The sequence below is a fragment of the Puma concolor genome, chromosome D3 (genome assembly GCF_028749965.1).
Source record: "Puma concolor isolate L17-30 chromosome D3, mPumCon1.1.hap2, whole genome shotgun sequence".
In the NCBI taxonomy this organism is placed as follows: Eukaryota; Metazoa; Chordata; class Mammalia; order Carnivora; family Felidae; genus Puma; species Puma concolor.
This window is the reverse complement of record NC_141678.1, coordinates 18,049,400-18,061,559: the sequence shown is the minus strand read 5'-3', so window position 1 is coordinate 18,061,559 and position 12,160 is coordinate 18,049,400. Positions and strand designations below refer to the sequence as shown.

Genomic DNA, 12,160 nt, shown 5'->3' with positions numbered 1-12,160 from the left:
CTGTTTCTCCCACATCCTCCCTCGTCCCTAAATGCTCTTCTTCTGTCTCTGTCTCAAATAATAAAAAAAAAGATCTCAACCTTGGCCGCTTGGCTTTCTGCTGTTCAGCCGTTCACTGTGTTTCAGTGGGGAGGAGGTAAAGGAGGACACTGTCCTGCAGGGATTCTTTGTAAGATGATGTTTTTGGAACTCTGCCAGCCGCACCGATTAATAATAATAATAGCAACAGAAACAACCATCATTGCATGAACACATTCCAGGTATCGTGCTAAGCACTTTGTCTGGATTCTCTCACTTAACCCTCTCGACAACCTTTACGAGGTGGGATCTATCGTTATCCCCATTTTGTGGATGAGGAAATGGAGGCACAGAGAGGTCAAGTAATTACTGAAGGTCCCACAACCAGGATAATCAATGACAGAGCCAGGATTTGAAGCTAGCCCTCTGGCTCCAGAGCCCTAAGCTTAAAGACTCCACACCCCGCTGAGATATGTGGCTGGGACCCCGTGTTCTGTTCCACCCTAATCTGCCACGCCTGTTCCCCACAGTGGCTGCCGGAGAGCGCAAGGTATGACGTGCTGTCCGGGAATCAGGAGAAGGCCATCGCCACCTTAAAGAGGATAGCGACAGAAAACGGAGCCCCCATGCCGCTGGGGAAACTCATCATCTCCAGACAGGTCGGTGCCTGGCCCGCTGTCTGTGGCGTGTGTGTGTCCGTGCGCCTGGGCGGGAGTGTGTGCGTGGGTGGGGCATGCTCTCCAAGGAGGTGGCAAATTCTGAGACCAGCAAAAAGTGCACAAGCAGACTAATTCCCCAAAAGCCAATTTTCCTGAATTAACTTGCCAGTGTATCTTTTTTACCAAAAAATGTTTCAAGGAACTTTTTGAATATATGTAGCAAATAGGAGTATATTTTTCCTGTGTATATATTAACACATTTATTTCCTCAGTATATGCTCTCTATAAATATGTTAATGGATCTATTTCTAAATATATTAACCTATTCCAAAATATAGTCAATAAATACAAACATTCTCAAATACATTCAATAAACCTATTTAATGGGTGTTGTCTTTTCATTCAAGAATATACCAAAAAATATATTTTTATTCATGAGGGCTATTCACAGGTAGACTAAGCCACCTAAAACCCATAATCTTTTTTTTAAACATTTAGCATGGTTAAATAAGCAAGCGTTTCTCAAACTGCTAAGAAAAATGTTTTCGTTAAATATACCTAAGAAGAATATTATCACAGTCCTAGAATATACTCTTTTAAAAAAATTTTTTTAACATTTATTTATTGTTGAGAGACAGAGACAGAGCGTGAGCATGGGAGGGGCAGAGAGAGAGGAGGAGACACAGAATCCAACCAGGCTCCAGGCTCTGAGCTGTCAGCACAGAGCCCGACGAGGGGCTTGAACTCACGAACTGCGAGATCATGACCTGAGTCTAAGTCAGACGCCCAACCAACTGAGCCACCCAGGCACCCCCTAGAATATACTCTTAAAAAGAACATTGTAGGGGTGCCTGGGTGGCTCTGGGTTTCAGCTCAGGTCATGATCTCACAGTTTGTGGGTTCAAGCCCCGTGTTGGGCTCTGTGCTGATAGCACAGAGCCTGCTTGGGATTCTCTCTCTCCTTCTGTCCCTCCTTTATGCTCTCTCTCTCTCTATTGCTCATAAAAAATAAATAAACTTAAAAAAAAAGAACGTTGTAGAGCAAAGATTTGATAAATTAGCAAATTATATGAAATTGGCAAATGGGTCATTTAATCAACCTTTGACACATTGGCTTCTGGTGAATTGATTTTCAGTACATTGATTTTTGTGATCTTGACCTAGAGCTGGCTTGGGAGGGCATTAAATGGTTGGATGCCCCTTGGATTGACTGTCTGCTCCCTGGGTCCATGGCACTGCCCGAGAATCCCTGGGGGTACCAGGCCCAAGGAGTCTGCTTCCTGCTACAGGGATTACAGAATGTTTCCATCCTTGGGGAACCAAGCCTGTAGACCTTGCTGGGTCCTGGCTGGAGGGCCTCCCTGGGCCGGGAGACTTTGTGCCGTGGGATCGGGTCCTGGGTTCCCGGAATCTGAGCACGTAGCCCACCAGGAGCTTCCCTCCCTGCTGTGGGTGCCCACGGTCTTAGGCTGCTGGCTGGGGCCCAAACTTCTCGAGGGGAGGAGAGCAAATTGCACGTTCTTGTCTTGAAACAGGAAGACCGAGGCAGAATGAGGGACCTTTTCACGCCCCATTTTAGGTGGACAACCTTGTTGCTGTGGTTTATATGGTAAGAGCTGTTTCTTGACACCTTGATCCCCTTCATTCATGCCCTGTTTTGCTTTCTGGTTTTTTTTTTTTTTCATTTATTGATTTTTGGGACAGTGCGAGAGACAGAGTGCAAGCAGTGAGGGGCAGACAGAGGGAGACACAGAATCTGAAGCCGGCTCCAGGCTCTGAGCTGTCAGCCCAGAGCCTGATGCGGGGCTCGAACTCACGAACCGTGAGATCATGACCTGAGCCGAAGTCGGACGCTTAACCGACTGAGCCACCCAGGCGCCCCTTTGCTTTCTGTTTTTACGTGATGCACAGATAGCTCTTTGATCGTGGGCAGCAGTTCCAAAATAAAGTGGTTTGGATATGACTTTCCTGATTTCTGCCTTATTCAGGTATCACCCGTGCTATTCTTCGTTGTTTTCTTTAATTGGACTCCCTTTTTACTCAGATAAATGTCCTTTTTAACTACGTTTTTCATTTTAATTCCAACACAGTTAACATGCAATGTTATGTTAGTTTCGGGTGTAGAATACAGTGATTCAACAATTGTATGCATTACTCAGTGCTCATCATGATAAGTGCACTCTTAATCCCCATCACCTATCTCCCCCATCCCCCCAGCATCCTCCCCTCTGGTCAGTTCTCTATGCTTAAGAGTCTGTTTCTTGATTTGTTTCTCTGTCTCTTTCTTTTCCCTTTGCTCATTTGTGTTGTTTCTTAAATTCCACATATGGATGAAATCACGTGGTATTTGCCCTCTGACTGAGATACTACGCTTAGCATTATACTCTCTCGTTCCATCCATGTCATTGCAAATGGCAAGATTTCATTCCTTTTTATGGCTGAGTGATATTCCATTGTATATATAGACCACATCTTCTTTATCCATTCATCTATCGATGGACACTTGGGCTTCTTCCATAATTTGGCTATTATAAATAATGCTGTAGGGACGCCCGGGTGGCTCAGTCAGCTAAGCATCCAACTTCGGCTCAGGGCATGATCTCACGGTCCACGAGTTCAAGTCCTGCATTGGGCTCTGTGCTGCTGACAGCTCAGAGCCTGGAGCCTGCTTCAGATTCTGGGTATCCCCGCCGCCCCCCCACCCCTCCTCCGCTCACGCTCTATCTTGCTCTGTCTCTCAAAAATAAATAAATGTGAAAAATAAAAATAAAAAAAACAATAAATAATGCTGTAATAAACATGGGGGGGGCGTATATCCTTTCGAATTAGTGTTTTTGTATTCTTTGGGTAAATGCCCAATAGTGCCATAACTGGACCATAGGGTATTTCTATTTTTAATGTTTTGAGGAAACTCCATACTGTTTTCCAGAGTGGCTGCACCAGTTTGCATCCCCACCAACAGCGCACAAGCGTTCAGATAAATGTCTTTTAAAACGCTAAAAAAAAAAAAAACTTAACAGCAGGCCATAGAGAGAAGGCCCTCCTCAAGAGAAATATAGTAAAAAGTAGCTAGATTGATGATTTGCCAAAGCTCTGAGTTACTGTACTTAATAGAGAGAGAGGCAGATGTTGAGGACTCATTAGCAAGTAAGTGAGACTAGGAAGCCATCAAAATACAGTTGACCTTCAACAGTGCAGAGTGGGGGTTAAAGGCACAGACCCCTGAGTAGTTGAAAATCTTTTGATCCCCCCGAACTTCACTAATAGCCTCCTATGAACCAGAAACCTTACTGATAACATTAACCAGAAGCCTTACTGATGAACATCTATTTTGTCTGTTAAATGTATTATATACTGTATTCTTTTTTTTTTTTTAATTTTTTTTTCAACGTTTTTATTTTTTATTTTTGGGACAGAGAGAGACAGAGCATGAACGGGGGAGGGGCAGAGAGAGAGGGAGACACAGACTCGGAAATAGGCTCCAGGCTCTGAGCCATCAGCCCAGAGCCCGACGCGGGGCTCGAACTCCCGGACCGCGAGATCGTGACCTGGCTGAAGTCGGATGCTTAACCGACTGCGCCACCCAGGCGCCCCTATACTGTATTCTTAAAGTAAGCTAGAGAAAAAGTGTTATTAAAATCATCTTCAAGAGAAAATGTAATTGCAGTATTTATTGAAAAAAAAATCTCCTTATAAGTGGCCCCTGCAGTTCAAACCTGTGTTGTCCAAGGGTCAACTGTAATTGAAAGGAAAATGATAGGGGCGCCTGGGTGGCTCAGTCGGTTAAGCGGCCGACTTCAGCCAGGTCACGATCTCTCGGTCTGTGAGTTCGAGCCCCGTGTCGGGCTCTGGGCTGATGGCTCAGAGCCTGGAGCCTGTTTCCGATTCTGTGTCTCCCTCTCTCTCTGCCCCTCCCCTGTTCATGCTCTGTCTCTCTCTGTCCCAAAAATAGATAAACGTTGAAAAAAAAAAATTAAAAAAAAAAAGAAAGGAAAATGATAATGCCTGCTTCCTTACTCCTCTTTTCGGGCCATACTGCCTTCGGTACACCAGTGGCATGGGACCCATGTTTGGGGAACCACTGATTTGGTCAACACGTGCAGCCTTAGAACTCTCAGTCCTGATCCTGGTCTGTTTTCCTTAAAACGCGGCCATTCACGATGGCTGGCTGTGGGCAGGGTGGAAGGGAGGGATTTGTACAGAGTCATGGCTAACACTTTTCGGAGTTCTGGTGTAACCACTTATCCCTTTCCCTATGCACCTTTGAGGGGAGGAGCTAATTAGCAGGGGATCGTCCTGAAAAGTGGTCAATTGCAGGCAAGTGGAGAGGAAGGCCTTGATAATAAACAGAACTGGGCTCCAATTCTGCCCATGCATTCCTGAGAGCTGAACCAAGCATTTATTAAACACCTGCTGTATGGCTGTATGCTCAATACAAGTGCTCAGTCTGCAGGATTTTTGAAAAGGGAGAGGAGGTGGTTGACCTAGTTAAGGGTGTCTGTCTTTGCATGCATGTGACTCATTTGAGCCGACGCTGCCCAAATACCAAAGCAATTAATTAGAGACTGTTTCTTGCCCCCAATAGAAATCACTAAATTTGCTAGCACATATTGTAACTCAAGGAAATTTATCACCATGGACTAATTATGACAGTTCCCACATAACTGTACTACAGGATGAGAATGTTCTGGTCCTACAGACTTGAGTGTTATGGTTCCTGGGACAATTGGGAATTAATTAACTGGGTCATTCTAATCTGAAATTTTAGGGAAGTCTGCTGACTCCACACTTGTATGGGGTACACAGCAGGTGTTTAATAAATGCTTGGTGAGTTGATTCAACTCTCAGGAGTTCAAGGGTAGAGCTGGAGCCCAGTTCTCTGTATTATCAAAGTTTTTCCGTCCTCTTCTCTCTCCACATTGACCAAGTTGGCCCAGAAACCCTGACGGATGTCAGCCATGACTGTTTTCTTCCAAATCTTGGTTCCCCAAACTTTTATTCCCTATTGCCAATTGTGAAAAACAGCCTGGTGTTCTCTGTGATATAATACAGTTGTTGGTCTTTCAAAGGACACGGGATCACATACCTTTAACACACCGCTATGCTTTGTACCTGCCATTTTCCTGCTCAAGGGCCCCAGGAACTGCCACCGCCCTCCCCCCCGCCCCCCAAAGCCCCAGTGTCACCCACGTCCAAAGACTGGTCCTCGCTGCCATAGACGCAAGTCCTTCCTGAGGGGTTGGGGAAAGGGGATCTTGCATTTCTCCCATCATTTCTTTACCTTTTTTTGCTTCCTTTCTGGCAGGTTTTCCAATGCGTTTTCTTACTATGGATTAGTTCTGCTCACCACTGAGCTCTTTCAGGCAGGAGATGTGTGCAGCAGTGAGTATCAAACTCCCTTTACCAGCTAACCACTCCTACCCCCACCGTACACAGTCACACACACGTCCCCGCCCCTCGTTCAGCCCTTCCTGAGCCCGGCCACGCACAAACGCCAGTGACTTTGTCCCGCAGACTCCAGGGAGAAAGTTTCTTCCACATCTGAGCACCAAAGACCTGGACTGCGGTCTCCGAGATGCTCTGTGGAAACCCGAACAATCTTGTCACGACAGAAGGGACATTATAGCAGAGTCACCGCTTATGTCACGCAAAGGGCTCGATGAAGTCCAACACTGAGTTTGATGGCTGTGACCCTGTGCGGTGATTCTCACGTGCATGTGAAGCCGGAGAACCGGGTAGGATCTCAACCCTGGCCACACAACGGAATCACCTGGGGCCAGTTAAACGATGCCCGGGTCAATTTACTCAGCATCTCTGGACCCGGGCGTTAGTGGCTTTTAAAAGCTCCCCCGGGGGCGCCTGGGTGGCGCAGTCGGTTAAGCGTCCGACTTCAGCCAGGTCACGATCTCGCGGTCTGTGAGTTCGAGCCCCGTGTCGGGCTCTGGGCTGATGGCTCGGAGCCTGGAGCCTGTTTCCGATTCTGTGTCTCCCTCTCTCTCTGCCCCTCCCCCGTTCATGCTCTGTCTCTCTCTGTCCCAAAAATAAATAAACGTTGAAAAAAAAAATTTTTTTTAAAAGCTCCCCCGGCGATTCTCTTGTGCAGCCGGAGGTGGGAGCCACCGGACAAAAGGAACAGCCAGAAAGCAAAGACTATATGCACATGTCTGGGATTTCAAACAATTCTATCTTTAAAAATGGGTTCCTAGCATGGAGCCCAGGGTGGAGGATAAAGGGATCAGGTTCTCACTTGTCTGTAGGATTTACCTGGTTATCTTTTTCATAGTAAGCCTCTATAAGCTTAGTTAATAGTTTGGTTTATTGGTGTAAGTGAGTATTTAATGAGTTCGTGGCTCAGTCGCAGGTTTGGGATTTGGTTATTGACTACAGATCACATGCCCCCAACAGTGGACCCGCTTAAGCAAAACAGAGGAGGATCCAGGGGAATGTTACAAAGCAGGGGTTGGCAAACTTTTTCCAGAAAGGGCCGGCTAGTCAATATTTTAGGCTTTGCGGGCCATACAAAGAAGGAAAAAAGCGGTGGACAATTGGTTAACGAACAAGCATTGCTCGTGTTCCGATAAAACCTTATTCGTGAATGTGAATTTGGGGCATCCAGATGGCTCAGCCGGTGGAGCATCCGACTCCTGATTTCGGCTCAGGTCGTGAGCCCAGGGTCATGGCATTGAGCCCTGCATCGGGCTCCTTGCTGAGCAAGGAGCCTGCTTGGGATTCTCTCTCCCTGCCCCACCCCCGCTCTTGCTGTCTCTGTCTCTTTCAAAATAGATAAATAAACTTAACAAAAAAAGTTTTTTTAATGTAAAAACCATTCTTAGCACGCAGGCCAGGCAGAAACAAACTGGAGACCAGATTTGGCTTCAGGTGATAGTTTGCCAACTCCTGTTAAAAGCTCTCTCTTGGGACGCCTGGGTGGCTCTGTTGGTTAAGCATCCAGCTTCGGGTCATGTCATGATCTCATGGCTTGTGATCTCACGACTCATGAGTTCAAGTCCCACATCGGGCTCCGTGCTGACAGCTCGGAGCCTGGAGCCTGCTTCAGATTCTGTGTCTCCCTCTCTCTCTGCCCCTCCCCTGCTCACACTCTGTCTCTCAAAAATAAATAAACATTAAAAAAAAAAAAAAGCCCTTTCTTCTACGTGGGCAGGAGAAGTGATACCGTGGAACAAGCCCACAGCTGGAAATCAGGGAGCCTGGGTTCCAGCACTAAGTAGCCGTGTGATCTTGGACAAGTCATTTATTCAATATTTTCTATAAGCCAGGTACTGATCTAGGTGTTAGGGTACATCAGTGACCACAAAAGACAAATATCCCGGGGCGCCTGGGTGGCTCAGTCGGTTGAGCGTCGGACTTCGGCTCAGGTCACGATCTCACGGTCCGTGAGTTCGAGCCCCGCGTCGGGCTCTGGGCTGATGGCTCAGAGCCTGGAGCCTGCTTCCGATTCTGTGTCTCCCTCTCTCTCTGACCCTCCCCCGTTCATGCTCTGTCTCTGTCTCAAAAATAAATAAACGTTAAAAAAAAAAAATTAAAAAAAAAAAAAAAGACAAATATCCCTACCCTGTGAGCTCATGTTTTGGTGGGGAGAGAGAAAAAGAGAGAGAGAATAGCTTAATAAGTGAGGCAATGACATAGTGTGTTAGAAGGTGATGGGTTAAAGAAAAAAATTTTAAGAAAAGGTAAAATCATGCCTCTCATACAAATATATAATGACCGCATGTCAAAGATTTTAACTCCTCAGTTAATGAATGAATTAGTTAAGAACTGTGAAAAGTCTGAGGATTTACCTATTTTCCAGCTAACAGGTTAGGCGTGCACAGCTTCCACAGATGCCTGCAAAAGACACAACACTCCTGGATCAGAGACAAAGGACTTTGCTACTCACAGTAATAGCAGTAGCTGGAGTATCAGCATTTCTTACACCAGTGAGGAGCTCCCATTCCCACAGGGTGATGTGAAGAGAGGAGGTCCCACCTCCAAGAGCAGTGGGTTATGTTACAAGAGAGGATCTCTGAGCTTAGGGCACCCAGCTCTCTTACACTGGATGGTAAGCCTGCCTGCTCTTGCCCTGTGGGGAGACACTAGACCATTGAAGGCCCTAAGCAAGGCCCTGTTCCTTACTCCAAAGGTAGACGCTCCCTGTCAAGGCTGTTGGTTAAACCACGGTCCTTGAAAAGATAGTCCAGGACAAAGAAAGTCAGTGCCTCTGCTTATAAACCATACAGAGATGTGAGCATCCATGGAGAATTGTCTACTAACGCCGGAGGTCTGCTAACACCACAAGAGGTTACAACTGGTTCAAAGGAGAGTTCAAAAGATACACGTATATAGGCAATCAGAAATGCAGAAATGGCTTTACAATTAGAGGCACAACTTGTCAGTATGCATAAGGCAGTAATCAATTGCATCACCAGACACAATTTGCATTTTGATGAACTAGAAAAGCCTTTGCATCAATACCAGTATTCTATAATGTGCATGGCTCAAAGGTAACGAAAAGCAGGACAACCTATCAGGGTACACTAGACAAAACATTTTGCCCATTTCAAAATCTTTCACGCTGTTTGTTAACAAATGTATAGGAAAAGGAGACAGTCAAGCAGGGCCAGGGAGGTCAGGAGGGTGGGGCAGAGCAAGGGGCGGTGGGTATGTTGAAGTTTTAAATGGGGGTGCTCAGGGTGACCTCCATGAGATGAGATTTAAAAAGATACGAAGGACGTGAGGAAATTAGTCATGGGGTCTATAGAGAGCATCCCGGAAGAGGCGACAGCCAGTGCAAAGGTCCTGATGCAGGAGTATTGAAGGGAGAGCAAGGATACCAGTGTTGCTCGAGTACAGTGAGCAGAGCAAGGGAGAGAGAGAAGGTGAGATCAAGGAAGTCATGAGGGCCAGGTAATATTGGTGGGGATCATCGAGGCCACCCTGGAGTCTGTCTGCCACAAACGCACCTAGCGTGTGCCATTTCTGGGCTAAGCGCACTCATATGCACAGCCTGCTTTCATTCTCCCACCCCCCCTTGCCCAGCGGTTTCATTAGCTCCAGTTTTGTGAAGAAACGGAGGCTCAGAGAGATAAAGCGCTGCTGGTTGGGATTCGAACCTGAGTCTGTCGGACTCCGGAGCCTGGGCTCTTTCCACGGTGTCCCAGCTGAATCGTACCCAGGGAGGGAAGTGTGGGAGCAGGAGGGCGTGATTCTGAGAATGGCTCTTCTTTCTCCTGTCTCCCACCTTCCAGTCTCTAGCCAGAAGAAGGCGGTAGAAGCAAAATGCAGCCTGGCCTGTGAGTACCTGAGTGAGGAGGATTACATGGATCTGCTGTGGACCACGCTCTCTGAGTTTCCAGGTGAGGGAGCTGTGGGAGGTGGGGGCGGGGGCAGGGGAGCCCGTGAATGTGGCCGCTGTTGATCTGGTGGCTCCACCTGGTGCTGCTGCCTGGGAGAAAATCCCCTTTCTAGGGGAGCTGGAGATGAGTTTTTCAAGCCTTAGCTGCAAGTTGTCAAGAACTGTAAAGGCTACTTAACAAATGAAGCCGCCCGTGTCACGCTCCCTGGCAGAAGACATGAGACTCCTGGGTCAGAGACAAAAGACTGTTACCCATGGCACAGCAAACAACATGAACAGCGTACTAGTGTCAGCTCCCCGTGCTCTCAAGTCCCACAGGGATGATGAGGGAGGGTCCAAGTGGATGCTACACACGCAATGGAGTAATGGGTGTAGCTGCTGTGCTCTGACTCTTGTCCTTTGATGAGAACCCGCTCACTGAAGTGTGCACAAAAGCTGGTAATGGATGATGGTTGCTACTTAAGGAATTACCTGAGCATTCCCTACCGTGTCGTGAGTGATCTACTAGTCCCTATATTCTTGACTCTGTGTTCCACAGTTTTCCTTGGCTTCCCAATATCTTCCTCAGTCCCTTTTTCACTTTGCTTACCTAAGGAATCCCAAGCTTAGGGAACCCAGATCTTTCATAATGGGCTGCCAGAAACTTGTCCAGCTTTTGATCTAGAGAGATGCGTCATCTTTATGGACAGTAAAACAGGCTTGCTCTTTGCTCTGGAAGGAGACGGTATCTCTATCTTCGCAAGGCTGTTGGCTATCCGAACAGAACAAAGGGCAGCCAGTACACAAAAATATAAGAGATCCATGGAGAACTGTCCCCCATCAGCACTCACACTGGAAGGACTAGTGGGGAGTCAAAAAATCCAAACCTGCACATAAAGTGAAGGTAATTTATCTTTTTCCTGTAAAAAAAAAACTAGTAATTATTACAACAAGAGTGTCTGGTATTTATTGAATGCTTACTTTATGTATGTCAGGCTCTATGCTAAATGTTTTCTAGATACGTCTCATTTAGTCTTTTGTAAAATTTAGTCATTGAAATTCAAGTTAGTTAACATACAGTGTAGTATTGGCTTCAAGAGAACCCTTTGATTCATCACTTACATATGACACCCGGTGCTCAGCCCAGCAAGTGCCCTCCTTAGTGCCCGTCACCCATTTAGCCCATCCCCTCACCTACCTCCCCTCCAGCAACCCTCAGTTTGTTCTCTGTATTTAACAGTCTCTTATGGCTTTCTTCCCTCTCTGTTTTTATCTTATTTTATTTTTCCTTCCCTTCCCCTATGTTCATCTGTTTTATTTCTTAGATACCATATCTGAGTGAAATCGTACGATATATGTCTTTCTCTGACTTATTTCGCTTAGCATAATACACTCTAGTTCCGTCCATGTTGTTGCAAATGGCAAGATTTCATTCTTTTTGGTTGCTGACTAATATTCCGTTGTGTGTGTGTGTGTGTGTGTGTGTGTGTGTGTGTGTGTGTGTGTGTGTGTATACCTGTATACAGGTGTATACACACACACACACACACACACACACACATACATATCTCACATCTTCTTTATCCATTCCTCAGCTGATGGGCATTTAGGCTCTTTCCATAATTTGGCTATTGTTGACAGCACTGCCACAAACATTGGGGTGCATGTGCGCCTTTGAATCAGCATTTTTGTATCCTTTGGATAAATACTTAGTAGTGCAGTTGTAGTAGGGTGGTTCTATTTTTAATTTTTTGAGGAACCTCCATACTGTTTTCCAGAGTGGCTGCACCAGCTTGCATACCCACCAACAATGCAAAAGTGTTCCCCTGTCTCCACGTCCCCGGCAACATCTGTTGTTGCCTGAGTTGTTAATGTCAGCCATTCTGACAGGTGTGAGGTGGTATCTCATTGTGGTTTTGATTTGTGTTTCCCTGATGATGAGTGACGTTGAGCATTCTTTCACGTGTCGGTTGGCCATCTGGATGTCTTCCTTGGAGAAGTGTCCGTTCATGTCTTTTGCCCATTTCTTCCCTGGATTATTTGTCTTTTGGGTGTTGAGTTTGATAAGTTCTTTGTAGATTTTGGATACTAACCCTTTATCTGATAATGTCATCTAGTCTTATGAAGTAGCACAATTGTTCCCATTTTACAC

The 12,160-nt window shown here is 46.3% G+C and overlaps 1 protein-coding gene across 1 annotated transcript in view; it reads left to right on the top strand.

The window, feature by feature from the left end:
* The window catches only part of SVOP (SV2 related protein), a 78,642-nt gene that overhangs the window by 56,768 nt on the left and 9,714 nt on the right, over window positions 1–12,160 (top strand). Inside the window, exons 9-12 of the mRNA XM_025933597.2 lie at window positions 549–677; window positions 2,213–2,286; window positions 5,983–6,059; window positions 9,923–10,030. Of these exons, the coding sequence (XP_025789382.2) occupies window positions 549–677; window positions 2,213–2,286; window positions 5,983–6,059; window positions 9,923–10,030 (388 nt within the window). The remainder of the gene's footprint in view (window positions 1–548; window positions 678–2,212; window positions 2,287–5,982; window positions 6,060–9,922; window positions 10,031–12,160) is intronic.